We start from the raw sequence: 16,797 nt of genomic DNA, 5'->3' as shown, positions 1-16,797 counted from the left end.
ACACTTTGCTCTGTATTTCTGAGAAGCATTGTTCTCCCACAGCTCTGCAGCAGCAGGATCAAACCCTACCATGAACATCTGTTGTTTCTAAGTAATCTGTGGATTTATAATTGTTTCTGGAGCAGGGAGGAACAGGGAAAGACTAATAATTTCAGTAGCAGTCTCTGCCCCAGAATCCTGAAAGGGTGGCAGAGGGAGGATGAGTGCCACTCTGCACGCCAGAGGACCAGACATATTATCTGAAGGATGAGTTTCATTAGGGGTCTCAACATAGATCTCACAGAGTCCACCTAACTTGCATGAGCAATTTCAATTTTGTATAAAATAATTGAGAAGGATGACAAAAAGGGGCCCATTAGATTATTTGCAGCAATATACCCCATAGCTGCAGGTATTTTAACCAAAATTATGCGCTAAGAAATAGGAAGGCACCTGCTACACCTATTCTGTTGTCACTTCCAGATGTTTCTTCTTTTAAAGGACATAATTAGTAGTGATGCTGTCACGGTGATTTGGTTCACTAGTGGATATCTCTGCCAGTCTCTGGATACTACTCAATGGGTGCAGTACAGATACAACAAACAAAATTACTTTAAAAAACGTGGTCAGAGATAATTAGCTGGGGTACCACACTTCGGAGGCGTTTGGGAAGCAGGTGTTTCCGTGTTCAAGCCAGCTATATGATGTTTAGCTTTTACAGCTCCTTCTACTTAGAAGTTCAAGTACCTCCACAGACACTAAATTGCTTTGGTCCTTGTGTACTTCTGAAAGACTGGTACAACGCCGTACAAGAGGAAAAATTAAGGCAAATATAGCTGAAGAAACATGCCCAAAGGCAGGCAGTACATCAGTGTCAAGGCAGAAGCATCAAAAGTCCTCCTTTCCAATTCCCAGTGCTGTTAGTCAATCAGAAATCACTTTCTGCTACATTTGGTATTTCGTGCCTAGAGAATGGCGAAAAATGTATTTGGGCTGCAGCTTAAAGCAATGTCAAAATCAAACAGGAGTAGTTACCTGATCTTTGTCGGTAGCGCTCACAGTTATGACATGAGCACCTACAGGATTAATCATGTTTATAGAAGCGGAATAGGATTTCTGAGCAAATACTGGAGCATTATCATTCACATCAATCACTAGAACAGTGACATGAGTAGTTGCCTAGAAAACAAAATGGTTTAATGCATTTTAGAATGTTTAGAATGTCTTACTTAAGAGATATTTTTTGTTATTTGCATATGCAACAAAAAGTACAAATTAGACTCTGAAAATGCTGTAGTAAAATGCTGTGTTATGTTTAATTTTGTGAACTCAACGTCAGAGATCACTACAGGATTTTAGTATAAGAGACGTGGGAATTCAAATTTGCAGTAGGATTCTACTTCTTGAAAGGTGTCTGAATGGGTAAGAACAGGATGAGTTTAGGAGGCCAACCTGTCCTACTGTTGCTGCTAGATGCAGTTAAGAGAACCGCACATGCTCTAGTTCTGTTAAATAAGTGTGTAATATCTTTTCAAATAAAAGAAATACAGCAGAGCTACAACAATTTGCTGAAAACTACTTTTTCTCCTGTGAAAATTTATCAGGCATTTACAGTACTAATAGGCAGTAGGCAAGAATTCCTGTTCCCCAACGCAGACTAGTCTGCAAACAATTCAGGGTCATATTCTTCCATGCATGACTATGAAGTATTTCAAGTAATTATGGAGTATAATACTTCTCAGCATGGACAAAGGTTGCAAAAATCTGACACTAAACACTGTTAGGTGACTAATTTATTCCCCAGAATAAATGTCCTTGATAGATCTCCCTCCCACTAATTTAAAATCCACTCTTACTAGAAGAATCACTGTTTATTACAATGACGGTTCTTTTACCTGATGGAAAGGCGCAGATTTGTTGTTGACTGCATTCACTGTAAGGTTGTATTTATTCACAGCTTCATAGTCTGGAGAGTTCTTTATCTTAATGTTGCCATGTATTCCATCTATTTCAAATATATTTCCTCCGCCACCTGAGATAAATTTAAGGAAGCGTTATCAATAAATACATCTTGGAAGCATACAATTAACTACGCTCAAATTATATGTTTACTTGCGTTTTGAGCTCATTAGAACAATTTTTTAAATATCATATAGATAACGTGGAAGAAAAACTGAAGGTATTTCGAGTGGATGAATGTTTGCAATGTGAGTCAACAAGCTTTGCAAATACATCTGTCACGCGCAAAAAGTAATAGTGCTTGAGGCACGCACGTGATGATGGACAGCACATTAGAGTTCTGGGCTGAATCTCTGGAAGCAAGTTCCTCCAAGCCTGTGCAACTCTTAGAGGAGATCTGAGGTGTTCCCTGGCGCTTTTACAGTCCTCTGACCTTCTGTACATTCGGTCTCGTGTTTGCTGGTTGTAACAGTCATGAAGCGCTGCAACAAGACAGTGCTCCTGCCAACAGCTCACTGATTTTATTCTGCTCTATTGAAGGTGGGCTGAGCGGCACACAGATCTAAAGAGAAATCAATTTGACTGCCAAAAGACCTGGCAGTGACTTTTACTGGCTTTGGCCACCCTTGTGCAAAGCCACCTCAAACTCTGTTATGCAGATTGGAGAGAAAAGACTCTAAAAACATACAAACTGTATACACATTGCTCTTGATGGTCCACGGAACAAAAACAACTGTTTCAACTCCTGCAGGCTTTTGGTCCAGAGGGTCCATCTCTGTCAGATTTAGGGGCAGTGGCAAAAAGGGCGCTCTTCTCAACGGCAATGCCATCAGCTTCCACAGTCAAAGGTGACAGGAAGCACCAATCAGAGCTCTCAGTCACTGCAGAGCACAAGCTGGCATGTTAATGTAAAATTAAACTGAAGGCACTTTATATTAATAACCCGGGCAGAGATCTGAGGTAGCAGTAGGTGACCTGCCGTCTGCTGTGGCACTTCTGCTGCAGTGGTAACGGTGTCCGGCACAAGAGCGAAGAAGACAGCTCTCCAGCAGCCCTCGATAGTCAGTCGGGTCCCTGACACACTTGTGATATCATTTACATCTGCTCCTGATAGCTGTGAAATGCTCACAGTCCACAGGCTGCGGAGAGACCTAATTTAGCAGCATTTAATGCCTGGCACAGGCCCAACGGGTTCTACAAGGCAGGGATTAAGTAGGCCCTGGACCCTTGTTCCTCATTCAGGAAAGCTATGAGCATTTTCTTTTTCATCAAAACTACTCCTGCTGATGGCAGCTGTGGCAGTCGAGTAGCTAAAGATTTTTTAAAAAGCTGGTTTTTAACAGAATTAAGCGTATGATTAAAAGCAATTTGTAGTTTCCACAAAAGAAGTTCCTACTCAATCAGTTTGAAAGCTGTATGAGCATAAATTAGTAAAGTACCAACCCAGGTGAAAGTGAACCTTCTTGGCTTATGTGGAAAGGGGCTAGGCGATAACACACGTTAGCTCGTAACAGCATAGACAAGAAAGTGACAGTTGTTCCAGTGCAGCAAGAAATTCCTTGTTACCTGTAAGGCTGTATAGAACAAATGCATTGTCCCCTGTGTCTCTGTCCGTTGCTGTGATTTTTCCAACTATGAATCCCACAGGAGCATTTTCATTCACACTGAATTCAGTCACTGGATCGAAGACAGGTGGGCAGTCATTAGCATCAATGATCTTTATAGTAACTGTGCAGTAACCTCTTTTCTTTTCAGGGATTCCATCATCTTCAGCATATATCACGATCTGTAAGTTGCACAATTATTGGTAATGAGAAATCACACAAATAGGTACTTGCATAAGGATTAAAAAATCCTGGTGAATTTTAGACTTCGCAGTATTCTTAGAAACGTAAAGTCAAATTCTGATTTCACCTCGAAACGATTATTGAAAACTTAAGGAGTCTTTGGTCGATAAAAAAGTCTTTCTATATAGAACCAACAAATTCATCAATATTTTTGCTTCAAGCAAAATAAGCTCATAAAAAAAAAAATCCAGCAGTGGCAGCAACAATAAAGATTAACTGAGAATTGTATCTGCAAGATCTCAGCTGAGTACAGATTCAAGGAAACAGACAGCACTGAATACACGAGCTGTCATTGTGAAGTTAGTTATTTATGTGCTGAAGCGTTTGAGAGTTTGTAGGACAGGTAAACAACGAGCCTTACTTGAATTTCGTTATAGTCTAAAGGCAGTGTCTTGCTTTAATAATGCATCACATCTTGAAAAGCTCATATTCTAAAACAATGCATAAAATGTTCAAGCAATATCAAGCTAAACAAAAACAAAAGTGTCACCTGTTGTCCAAGGGAAAGATAAAGAGTTCTGAATAATGGAAAGACGTAAGGAATCTAAAGCAAACCTGATACTCTCTAGGTTCCTCTTCATAATCGAAGGAGGCGGTGGAATAAAGAATTCCAGTTGCTTCGTCTATCCTGAATTTAAGTCTGTCTCCACTGAGAATGCCATAAGTTAGGAAGCCATTTCTACCTGTATCATTATCCTGAGCTTTCAGCTGGACAATCTGAGTAGGGGTTAAATTCTGTGGATGAAGAACAGATTTGAGGCTGTCAGAGACTTTGGTTCGGGGGAAGTAACAGCCACCGCGTACACTTACAATAGTACAGACGTTTTAAAATCAAGATTATACAACTCATTCAGCACAGTGAGAGAATCTCTTTTTTTTCTGTAATTTACAGAAAAGAACTATTTCCTGCCCCATGTCTCTACCTACAGCAGCAGTCTTCAGGAAGAAAAATCACCATGATTTCAAACAGGCCAAATGCTAGCCTCCAGCATCTGACTGGCTGATGAGGAATTATTCGTGTTTAACAGCCTCTACTCCTATGAAACCCAATGGATGTTCTCAACTGCAAAATCACAGAATCATAGAATTGTCTAGGTTGGAAGGGACCTTTCAGATCATCTAGTCCAATCATCAACCTAACTCTGACAAATCGTGTTTCTTTCTGAACACTATTTGGTTAATAATTACTCTTTTCAAAATAAATACTCTATTTCTTCCTTTTAAAAAATGTTATTTCAAGATTATCGTGAAGATTAACAATAAATATCAGTGTTCCACTCGCACGGCCATTTGAGACCTGAGCTGAAGTTACTTGATCCCACAGGGCATTCAGCAATTCCTACTGCGTAAATATTTCACATGGAAATCAATTTTTAAGGTTGGGAAATGTGATTTTAACTCTTCTGCATTAAACTAACCGGGAACATTAAAAATAGGTGAGATAATTAAACCTATGTTTAGCTCAATGTTAGAAATGGACTAGATTTTAAATCATTTGTGGCTGTTAAAAGACAATGTGAGTGAATCAGCTGGAAATCTCGAAAGTCAAGGTACATGCAATATAAAATATAAACGTGATCAGTGTGCATCTTTTTAAAAAAGTAGCTAGCAGATTAAAGTGTGAAAAGCGTTGTTTGAAAATTTAAGAGTGAAATGTTGAGCTAGATGCCTTTGCATAATTAAATGCTGTGATATCATAACATACCAGCCACAGACTGAAATCTGGTTTGCTTTCTGCTACCGATTACTTGGTGTCAGGAAGAATCACAACAGATTGTACATGAGCAAGAGGAGAAACGTCGCTAAATTAGAGACTTATGCCTGCTACTTCTCTATATGAAGCTCCATTACAAAAGACTGGGTGAGGGTCTATGAGGTGCCCAGCGCATTCACTAGATTTTGAATGCACGTGAATATTCTCCGTGTACAAATATGCAAAATGGAGTGGCTGTTTTTCCTTCGTGAAGCCCCTTACTAGTAAAAGATTCACTTTTCCTTCAATATGTCCACACTTCTAGATCATTCTCTTTGTGGACTGGGATTTTCAGCTTGAAATAAACCTTAAAACATCATATGGCAGAAAAGAATGGCAAGCAGTCGAGTTCCAGAAGGTTTACTTCTATACTCACCAAAAGAATTTTTTTTAATTATTATTATTATTTTGAGGATTTATTTCTGTGATTCAGTTTGGGTGGCATTTTCTTACCTCTTCAAGTCTTGCTTCTACTAGAGAGGATGGGAAAACAGGAGGGAAATCATTTACATCAATAACTTCCACAGTCACAGAAACTTGATTAAATATGTTAGCATCAGATGAATCTGTTGCTCGCACATTGAAATTGACTGGAAAATCTTCCAGTTTCAAATTCTTTCTTGTTCTGACGATACCAGTGGATGAATCGATAACGAAATACTCTGTTTAAAAAAAACAAAAACAAAAATATAAATTATTCTGTTTATGATTTTATTAGTTAAAACTGAAGATACAAACCCTTCAGTGCAAACTACACATTATTGTTATGAATATCGTATGTTACAGTATTCTTCAAAGAATAAAATAACATCCTACGTGGATTTACAAGAATGTCAGATGTATCCAGGGCTGTAATTAACAAAAACAAATAATTCAGAAGGTCAGATGGGAGCCAAAGGGGAGAAGTTCACCATACCACTGACTGTCCAGTCAGAAGGTCTTCACCTTCCTCTGAAACAGTCAAAGGTAATTTTCCCTGTTTCAACCAGAAACTATTATTTCATTTCCTATGAAGTTCTGTTCTTACTGAAGATGAGGAATTCTGCAAATAACTTCGGGGGGGGGGGGGGGGGGGCACAACTTCATACAAAACATTTTACAAAAAAAGAAATATAAAGTGGCTATGTTTGATGATACAATAAAATCAGTTTAGTGAGAAAAGACACATGACAAAGCACTGATCATAGAATTGTCTAGGTTGGAAGGGACCTTTAAGATCATCAAGTCCAACCATCAACTCAACACTGCCCAAACCACCACCAAATCATGTCCCTAAGCACCATGTCTACCCGTTTTTTAAATACCTCCAGGGACGGTGATTGAACCACTTCCCCGGGCAGCCTAGTCCAGTTGATCCCATGTAAACTTACTCTACACATTCACGTTTGTTAAGAAAATGTTGCTGTGTAAGTTTTTCTACCGGCAGTCTTTATGCTGAATGAGGTATTCTTTCTCCAGTCACTGTAACTTTATGCCTGATCAGGTACCACCTGATCTTCCTGTAGCAGACATACAAAAGCGTAGAGCTGGTGCAGTCAGCTCTGTCTCGTGTGTCTCTAGCTAATCTGACAGAAACTCAATCACGTGCCCACACCCGATCCCTATCAAATTTGTACGCCTGGTTGATTTGATACACATCCAGTATTAATGGCTGTAGAGCTGAGATAAAAGCAAAAGGAGAGAAGAAACAATCCAAAAGCTAAGTGCTCTGCAGCGCTGGTTGTTTAACACACCCTCTTTCTTGCTATTTCAAATGAAGAGCTCACCCTTTTCATCTCCAGATACAATACTGTGTATCACAGGGACCTTATACAGCACACTGATCTGTACAACAAACGTATCTGGCAGCGTCTTCTCGCTCAGAGGGGCAGGCTGATAGGCTGCTTCAGAGAACACGGGAAGTGAAATGCTGACGGGAGCTATCGTTACTGACACCTGCGGAGAAAAGGAGATGACTACAGGGGTTAAGTTTTCAGGCTTAGCAGGCTTTTCTATTCAGTTATGCAACGGCAGAAGTCCAGAACTTTATCAATACAAAAAAGCGTATGATGGCTGCATGCCGAGTTTGACACATTAGTGCCTTGAAAGCAGCGAAGGTTAGTGAAAAATTCCAGCAACCAACTCAGTTTAGCTTTACCTGTATACTTTCCAAAACAGAGAGAGGGATTCCAGTTCATGGCATATAGCACATTTCAAATCAATTGTCTAGCTAAACGGCTCTTAGAAAGAGGTACTGGTCTGTATTTGCAACAAATTCTTCCACTGGAGAATGTATGAGCAGAGCAGGAGCTTGTTAGTACAGTATTTTGAAATTATTATAACTGACTGTATATGAAAAATGGTGACAGGCGATAAATAAATAATGCCTACTGCCTCACAAAAATAAATACAATTTATTTCTAAATGATACCAGACAGCTGCTGTCCGATGCTTTTAAGAATGATGGCTCATAAGTCTATGTTTTAAGATCCTGTTGAATATAATTTTCTACATGTCTTTATCCCTATACGTTTCTGGTCCTTTTTTTGGATTCTGCTAAACTGTGTTATTTAGTGGCAAAAGATCACCAGCCAGTTGTAAGCACTGTGTAAAAAAATATTTATTTTATCATATTTACATTCTCAGTCTTCAACTTAATTGGTTTTTTTCTTGTATTATAGGAAAATAAACATGAAGACTTTATTTGCTGTCTGCTGTTTATTATATCACATACTTCCATTACATCCCCTCTGACTGCCCCACTCTTTGACCTTGCGCAGAAGTCTCCGCTCCTCTAATCTTCATCTCTCACTGTATAGAGCTTCTGTTTGTCTTTTCTGAAACGGAATAATCAAAACCAAGATGGGTGACGTGCCAGCTAGTGCTATAGCAGCATAACTTTAGAGCCGTTATCATCTTGTGTCCTGTTCCTGAAACAAAAGCGGGACTCTGACATTCTGATTCGTGTCTTGCATAGTTTCACCTCACTCATACCTGTTTCCTGGTGTAGTCACACTCAGTTTAGAATGAAACAATCTGGGGAATAAACTGCATAAGTAGACACTAAGAGAAATTTTAGTACCTTTACAGAAGTTGAAAGAGGCGGCAGACCCGAATCTGTAGCAGTGACTATGAAGGAGTAATACAGGGGAGCAATCTGCTTGGATAAATCTCTTGTTAAGGTGAGTACTCCTGTGGTGCTGGAAAGACTGAAGAGGCCATCTGAGTTTCCACCTGAAGAGGCAAAAACAAGTGTTGGAGATGTCAACAGAGCCAGCAGAGACAAGCAACTGAATTACATGCCCAGGATTTAAGAGACACGGGTTGAAATCCTAATCTGTATATGTAATCTGGAGCAAGACACCTGGCCTCTCTTGATCCTGCATCTGCCTCCCAGAATCGTCTGGGTTGGAAGGGCCCTTGTGAGGCCTCTGGTCCAACCTCTTGGCTCAAAGCAGGATCATGAATGAATTCAGAGCAGGTTGCTCAGGGCTTTGATCCATCAGGTGCTGAAAACCTCCAAGGATAGCCTTTCTGGGCAGTACTTGTTATCCTCACAGAGGACTTTTTTCCCCTTTATATCCAGTTAGAAGCTGCCACTTCAATGTATGATCACTATCTCTCATTCTCCTGTCGAGCAGCTTAGATTAGCAGTATGCAAGTACCCCAGTAATAAACACCCGTAAGATTTTTTTTCTAACATACCTGAAATATTGTAGAAAATGCCTTCATCGTAACCCATGCTTTCATCTCTTGCATTGATATCTACTACCAGTGTGCCAGCTGTAGAATTGTCTAGAAGGATCTGGTAATATGAGGGCTTGTCAAATATGGGTCCTTCTTCATTAACATCTCCCACAGTAACTAAGAAAGGAAGGTCCAAGTGTAAACATGAGTTTCACCTGAATGGTTACAAGCTATTTCTTCAGCTCCTCTGAATTGAGTTGCAGCTCTCTCAATTTAAACCAGAGGGCAACCTTGTTTTCTGTACTGCAAAATGATTGCCTTTGTGGATTAAATTATTTACTGCTCAAGCAATAGTTTCCCACAACGGCTGCACTTCTGGCCACCATGCTGTCACGATTATCTGTCATGAATAATATCATCTTATTGTTTCACTAGGCTCCCCTCTGCGTCCATATTCACCTGGTATCTCTAGGTTTCGGCTTGGATTGCAAGCATTGTGAGACAGGATTGCTTAGTTTTATTATTTGTGTGTGACCTGGCCCACAATTAGTGAAACTGGCAATACAGTAACATAAATAGCACAAAACTACAAGTGATGGGACCGATACTTTCAGTTGTACTGATCGAAACTAGGGCTGGCCAAAAACTAGGCTACCAACTTCATGGAAATCTTTTATGTTGTGTTGGGAAAAAGAGATTTATTTTTTTTTCCCGGAAAAAAACCAACAGCAATGTAGTACTGTTATTTTAATGGCACTAAAAATCATTGTCAACAGGTTTTTACCACCCTAGAAGCAGGCTTTCTGTAAATAAACAGAAAAATAACTGAACTGTGTTTTTGGAAACCTTTTCAATCAAAATGTCAATAGGTACTCAAAAAATGCCATAGAAAAATTTGTGGATAACACTGAAGTAAGTAATGTCAGTTTGTGTGAAAAATCTTCATTTTTGACAAGCCAAACATTTTTTAAGAAAAAAATTCATCTGGCTGTAGTCAAAAGGACACATCATCATTTCTGATAATTTGCTTTAGCAGACTGCGTCAGTCCTGAAGGCTATCCTTATGCCTTACAATTACACATGCTGAAACATTCCCTAAGGGAAACGAAGGTAACTTTTCTGTGGTAAAATAGACCTACCTGTAATGTTTGCTGTGTCCTGGAGATGTGGCTCTCCAGGATTGAAAGCTTTCAGAATAAACGTGTACTGGGAACGACTTTCATAGTCCAGAGGTTGAAGAGTTGTAATATTTCCAGAAAGTTCTCCAACACGAAATGAAGAAGTCTCTCCAATTATGGTGTAATGAATAATGGCATTGTACCCTAGATCTTTATCTGTGGCTGCTGCACTCAAAATCTAAATGAGAAGAAACAAACAGAAACCCAACAGGTTTAGAGCAGAACCACCAGAGCGGCAAAACTTACACACAAGAGTGGCATTTAACTATATAGTGTTTACTGACTGAACTACTCATATGGCCATTAATTGCATTGCTAGAATACTGACACAGAATATAGCGTGGCTGGTAACAGATGGTACAGATTCTTAGGTGGTAACTCTTCCCTTGATTCCTGTAAACCTTTAGTTCACATCTGCAAGGCAGATACGGAGGCAGAAATGGATATACTGGGAGAAGACAGCCAACCTTAAGAACAGGGGGATGCTGGATACATGCGCAACACCTCCAGCATCTTTAAAACATGCTGCCTGTAGGTCTTCTGAAAACTAGATCCACGCAGGGTGGCATCGCTGCTGGGGACAGGAGGGAAAGGGAGAGCGGCACAAAGAGAGTTTTAGGAAGAGTGGGTGGGATAGGCACTCCACTGTCATATAAAACAAACATGCTGTGTGATTTTACAGGCTCCACAAAGGAAAAAAATATGTTCACCAATACACAGTCATCATAGATTACTACCACTTCCAAGTTTACATAAAGAAAAGAGCTGCTGAATAGCCAATTTATTCTTAATGCCATGTACCACATGTGGAGGCTCATTCTCTTTTACGGTCACAGAGTACGATTTCTGGGGGAACTCCGGCGGGTTGTCATTCACATCTTCTACAGCGATGCTTAGAACTAAGCTTGCAGAGAGCGGCGGTTTACCAGAATCAGTGGCCTGTGAAGAAACAACTTGTCATTGAAGGCAGCACTGCATTGATACAAACTTATTTTACCAGTTCAATATTGTTCTGAAAATTGTGAAAGGAAACTTTGTCTCAGAAGAGTTTCTGCGGGATTAGTTATCAGCCAATTACACTGCTCTAGCCCTGTGCTTCATTAAATGTTGCAGGTCTTCCTGCAGCTGGTATCCTCACCCTATCTCATGCTCCGCTTTGTTTCATGAACAATTAATCAATTGCTTAAGCCTGGATCCAGGTCAAATGTGTCACGTCATCAGATGTGGCACTACACCATGGCAATAAAACCATGGTATGAAGATGCCCATCTGTCCTGTGGCATCTCAAAGAATAAGGAAATGCCTCACATTTTGAAGGCTTGACGTGTCTACAAAACAAATAGTGAGAGCAGCCAGTATGTGGCAAATTCACAGTGCAGTTTTCCATCGCGCTAACAAACCACAGAAAAGTTATAATCTAGAGGTACCTATAGACAATTCTCAATTAGTCTTAAAAAGTGTCCACTTTTATTAATTCTAAAATTTTCAGAAGGCACTGTTTGATTTTTAGTAAGTTTCCTTGCTGTCCTGTATAGGTTCCACAAGTTCCTTGACCTGTTCAATTACATGTTAGCGGTATAGATCCCCTTAAAATATATCGGAGCACAATGGCCAGTGCTGGAACACTTCTTTGTATGCACAATATTTTATCTGATTAATAGCAGTAAAAACCCATTAAATCAGCTATAATAAATAGATACCCACAAGGATGTTGGGTGAAACTTAATGCTGTCAACTTTTTTTTTATTATTATTTTAACTTGGAAATCTATATTTCAGGTATTTTAAAATGGTCTAAGTATATATATTTTGAAAAATGAAAAAAATAAGGGAAAGGGACAATCAATATGGACTGGCAAAGCAGTAAGAGCAGTACAGCAGTATGACAGTTGCATGGTCTAAAATGGACTCAGGAATGCTTCGCAGATGTCACAGTGAGCTAGCATGTGACTGTCACCTTTAAGATCTGATGGTCATGGGTTGTTTATTCACTAATGCTAATTTACACAGCAGAAAACAAAACTACGGGTGCAAAACATAAGCAGTCAAAATTCATTAATGAATTCTAATGGAATTCACTCAGATTAAGTGTTTTTCTTGTGATGATTCGGTATTTTCTATGTTGAGAATTTTGTGAACTTGCATCAAATTTGTCAGCTTACAATTATTTTCAATTCGTAATTGTCCGTCATCTCTCTGTCTAAGGACTTTTTTGTCATCAGCTTGCCAGTGGAACTGTTAATATGGAACATTCCAGCAAAATCATCTTGCAGAGAGTAGCTTATAAGTGCGTTAACTCCTATGTCCAGATCAGTAGCAGAGAATATGCCCAAGTCTAGAGTAGCTGCATTCTCAGGAGCTGATAACTTAGTTTGGATCAATGTTGAAAAAGCTGGAGCATTGTCATTGATGTCATTTACTCTCACAGTTACCTGTATTTAAAAAAAAAAAAAAAAGAAAAAAGAAAAAAACAAAAGAAAGAGACAAATATTTGAGCTGTAGAACAGTATTCAAAGGAGAATTTTGATTCATTTTAGTCTATGGAAGCCTATAGGGAAAAAAATCCAAACAAACGTACCAAAAACCCCTCCAAACTAAAAGCCAAAGGGTTACAGAACAACTTCAGCATTTTTCAGCATTTGAGTGTTTTGACAACTTCAGCATCTCAGCATTTTTATTTTTTTTTGTTATCAACTGCTACAAATGAGATAACACATACTCTAATTGGAAGAGATGAGCAGGATTAATAATTGGGGGCATTTTGACTCCTCTACCTCATGCATTCGAAAGAACCATGCACAGAATCAGTTTCCGCGTTAATCAGTTTCTCTGGTTAGGGGTTGTTCACAGAGGAGCTCTCAGGAAGTGAGAGAATTTGGGAAGTTGACAATATTTCAAGATGGTAATATCTCCTCAGAAAGAAAAGGGGAAATTAAACAAAAGGCTCTCAAAATCCTTATGCTTGCATAACAGATGACAGTTATCCAGATATTGCTTGATTTTTAATGTATTTTTTAACATATTTTATAAGCCCTTTAAAAAAATATTTTAAAATGCACTATACTGTACCAAAGCAACAGCTGTATTGGGTGGCACCACAGAATCAACAGCTTCTACAATGATGCTGTATAGGTCGACTTTTTCTCGATCCAGCCCGGCAAGAGCCACAATGTCTCCTTGGTCATTAACAGAGAACTTGTTGCTGTGAGATTTGAGAGAGTACGCTACTTGTACAGCTATGCTTCCGGTCAGCGCCTTCACCGTGCCAACAGCAGTCCCAGCTGGTTCATTTTCTTGAACGCTGAACTCATAGCTGGAGCTATCAAAAGTCAGGCCAAAGCTAGTGTCGTTTACCAGCAAGTAGAGGGTAACAGAGGCTAATGAGAGAAAACAAATTACAATAGTGAAGCTGCTGCTCAAATAATCATGCTCTGTGCTCCGTTTCCCTAAATTTTTGAGGAACTAATAGAAAATGACAGAAATTGGCATGTAGGAAAGAGGAATGAGAAAAAAAAAAAAGTCAATAGTAATAAGGATTAATATGTAACACATAAACCATGATGCCTTTTATACCTAACTAATGTTCCAGAATAACCCCACTTCACCGATCACAGCAGTGTTGCTTCTATAGGATAGGAAAGGAAGGATCACCAATTTGAAGTTCATGGGCTATGCAGATATTTTCCACTCCCTAGAAATTTTTTGCTAAACTGCTTTGTAACAAAAGAGAAGGGATATACGTAAAACCATGTGAGTGTAAATTCTATCCTGGCCACTCATCCTTTTTTAAGAAAATCAGTTGTTTCTCCTGTTCATGATAAATCAAAGCTAACCCCTAATAATGCATGAAAAAGTTACAGAAAATACCAAAGAATATTTTTTGAAAGAACAGAAACTTGTTTGAGGGTTATTTGCCAGTTTCTACTTTGTATAAGTGTTTCTAAATCTAAGAAAATAAAAGAAAACTGAAAGAGAAACACACATTATCAGTATTATTTTAATACATCTGTTTAGAGTGGCTACTGCTATGAAGTCCTGGTTTTTGTACCATAAACATCACTGCAGAACTACAAAATTGTATTTCTAACCAGAATTATTAAATACAGCTTTCTGTTAATATGAGCAGCTGGGAGGAAATCAAAGGGTAAAAAGCAAATAGTCATCATTACTGGAACATAACATGGATTCTAGCCCTAATTCATTTCGACATGAGCGCAATGGTATAAATTTCAAATTTCAATGTTTGCAAAGGTTACATTTATGTGGGGGGAAAAAAAAAGGTGAAAAGATACCATTTACCATTTGATGTAAGCTGAGGAACTCCATGATCAGCGGCAATAACTATCAGTGTAACAACTGTGTCGGTTGTGATATGGTCCAAGTTACTGCTGAGGGTGATTTCTCCAGTGCGGTTATTTATCCGGAAATCATCAGAACGGTTCATGAGGCTGCATTAAAGAGAAATCAGTATGACATTCATATTCATGACATTGGAAGTACCATCCACTCACTGTTACATCTGCAACAAGCACGCAGCAGACAATATTCGTCGGTTTATAAAGAACGGCTAAGCAACGGGTTTTAATTGCTGTGTTATTAGCCTAAATATGTATCAACCTTTTTATCTCCAAGTATGTCTTCCATCATGAAAAAGAGCATTCACACGGGTCTTCATCATGGGCTGGCAGGGGAATCTCTGCTCCGGCGCCTGGAGCACCTCCTCCCCCTCCTTCTTCGCTGACCTTGATGTCTGCAGAGTTGTTGCTCTCACATATTCTCGCTCCTGCAATTGTGCAGGTGTTTTTTCCTCTTGTTAAATATGTTATCCCAGAGGCACTACCACCACTGATGATGGGCTCAGCCTTGGCCAGCGGTGGATGCATCTTGGAGCCAGCTGGCACTGGCTCTTTTGGACATGGAGGAAGATTCCAGCAGCTTCTCACAGAAGCCACCCCTGTAGCCCCCCTGCTACCAAAATCTTGCCACGCAAACCCAATAGATTCTTTAACAAAAGATACTTAATAACCTCACAGATATTTACCTGTACGAAATAACAGAATTGTTCCCAATGTCAAGGTCAGTAGCAGACACAAATAGCACAGACGCTCCTTCTTTTGCTGTTGCTACACGTACATTTGCCGAGTATTGTGCTTTTGTAAACTGCGGAGGGTTGTCATTCACATCTAATACTTGAATGCTGACATGCGTGAAATTCTGGCGTGTGACGGGAGAAAACCATGATTCAGAAAATGCACAGACACTTAAATTTACGAATAAAAGGAAGTTGCAAATAAAGAATAATGTGTTCCTCTCTATTACCTGCCTTTGAGGTACTCCGTTGTCGGATGCCACCAACAGCAGCTCATACTTCTCTTTAGTTTCTCGGTCTAAATAGCCATTGGCCAAAATGGTTCCATCCTAGAGAAGGTAATAGAGTTCACACATGGATCATTTTGATAACTCTTGTACACTGAGATGAGGAATTGAAATCCTCTGTTCTCCTTTGGACAAATATAGTTCAGATTCCAGGCAATGCCTGACCAGTATATCTTAGTTTTTGGACATTGACATATGCTTCCAAACTACAGAGCATGCGCTGGGTTTGATTTCATGTGTACTAGAATGGTTACTGCCTACTCTTTTTACCTGATGTATCTTACTATGTCAAGTAACTTCATGAAAACAGTATCTGAATATTGTTTTTAGCATAACCAAAACCATACCTGTTGGATGCTGTACGGATTATCCCTATCCTCAGCTGATAAGTAATAAGTAATTTGTGCATTCTCTCCCTCATCCAAATCAGTCGCAGTCACACGTCCAACTCTAGCAGGAGCACCCGACATGTAATCTCCTTCCAGAATCGCAAATCGATATGGCTGCATCTGAAACTCAGGGTTATTATCATTGACATCCAGAACGGTGATGTGGAACAAGGCACTTGAATTAAGCCCATTTGTTTCAGCATCAACTGCCCATACCTGCCAAAGTAAGAAACAAAAATGGAATTTTAGTTGATGGTATTGCCATTTTAACCATCTGATGAAGATATGAAAAAGGGTTTGAGGGAATGAAGCAGAAATGAGACAAAGCTACAGAGTCTGCCCCAAATTTACTTGTAAAGTGAATCCAGATGTAGTCTCCCTGTCCAGTTCTGTGTCATTCCTTAATGAAAGTATTCCGGGGACATCCACAGTAAACAAAGTACTGTTATGAATAAAGTGTCCTTGAGAAAAGCCAGTCTAAAAAGAAAACGTAGCTAATTTAAGATTAAAATTATGACTATTTAAGTTTTAAAAATAATCTTATTAAAATGAACATCTGACATTTCTATAGGACTTCTCATTACAAGTGCTTTGCAAGGTTTAAGAAATGAAATATTGTACCCTGAGCTATGGGAATAATGTACTTCTTTG

General features: G+C 39.2%; 1 protein-coding gene across 1 annotated transcript in view; it reads right to left on the bottom strand.

The window, feature by feature from the left end:
* Positions 1 to 16,797, bottom strand: part of LOC134512698 (protocadherin Fat 4-like) — a 42,806-nt gene that overhangs the window by 9,150 nt on the left and 16,859 nt on the right. Inside the window, exons 16-32 of the mRNA XM_063328314.1 lie at positions 16,498 to 16,623; positions 16,105 to 16,362; positions 15,701 to 15,799; positions 15,423 to 15,595; positions 14,681 to 14,829; positions 13,451 to 13,758; positions 12,544 to 12,813; positions 11,184 to 11,321; positions 10,344 to 10,560; positions 9,223 to 9,381; positions 8,600 to 8,751; positions 7,305 to 7,473; positions 5,992 to 6,200; positions 4,341 to 4,520; positions 3,505 to 3,724; positions 1,875 to 2,011; positions 1,015 to 1,158 (exon numbers count right to left, since the gene is read on the bottom strand). Of these exons, the coding sequence (XP_063184384.1) occupies positions 1,015 to 1,158; positions 1,875 to 2,011; positions 3,505 to 3,724; positions 4,341 to 4,520; positions 5,992 to 6,200; positions 7,305 to 7,473; positions 8,600 to 8,751; positions 9,223 to 9,381; positions 10,344 to 10,560; positions 11,184 to 11,321; positions 12,544 to 12,813; positions 13,451 to 13,758; positions 14,681 to 14,829; positions 15,423 to 15,595; positions 15,701 to 15,799; positions 16,105 to 16,362; positions 16,498 to 16,623 (3,108 nt within the window). The remainder of the gene's footprint in view (positions 1 to 1,014; positions 1,159 to 1,874; positions 2,012 to 3,504; positions 3,725 to 4,340; positions 4,521 to 5,991; positions 6,201 to 7,304; positions 7,474 to 8,599; positions 8,752 to 9,222; positions 9,382 to 10,343; positions 10,561 to 11,183; positions 11,322 to 12,543; positions 12,814 to 13,450; positions 13,759 to 14,680; positions 14,830 to 15,422; positions 15,596 to 15,700; positions 15,800 to 16,104; positions 16,363 to 16,497; positions 16,624 to 16,797) is intronic.

This window comes from Chroicocephalus ridibundus, chromosome 3 (assembly GCF_963924245.1).
Source record: "Chroicocephalus ridibundus chromosome 3, bChrRid1.1, whole genome shotgun sequence".
Taxonomy (NCBI): Eukaryota; Metazoa; Chordata; class Aves; order Charadriiformes; family Laridae; genus Chroicocephalus; species Chroicocephalus ridibundus.
Note: the sequence above shows the minus strand (reverse complement) of the source record. Positions and strands in the feature narration are given on the sequence as shown.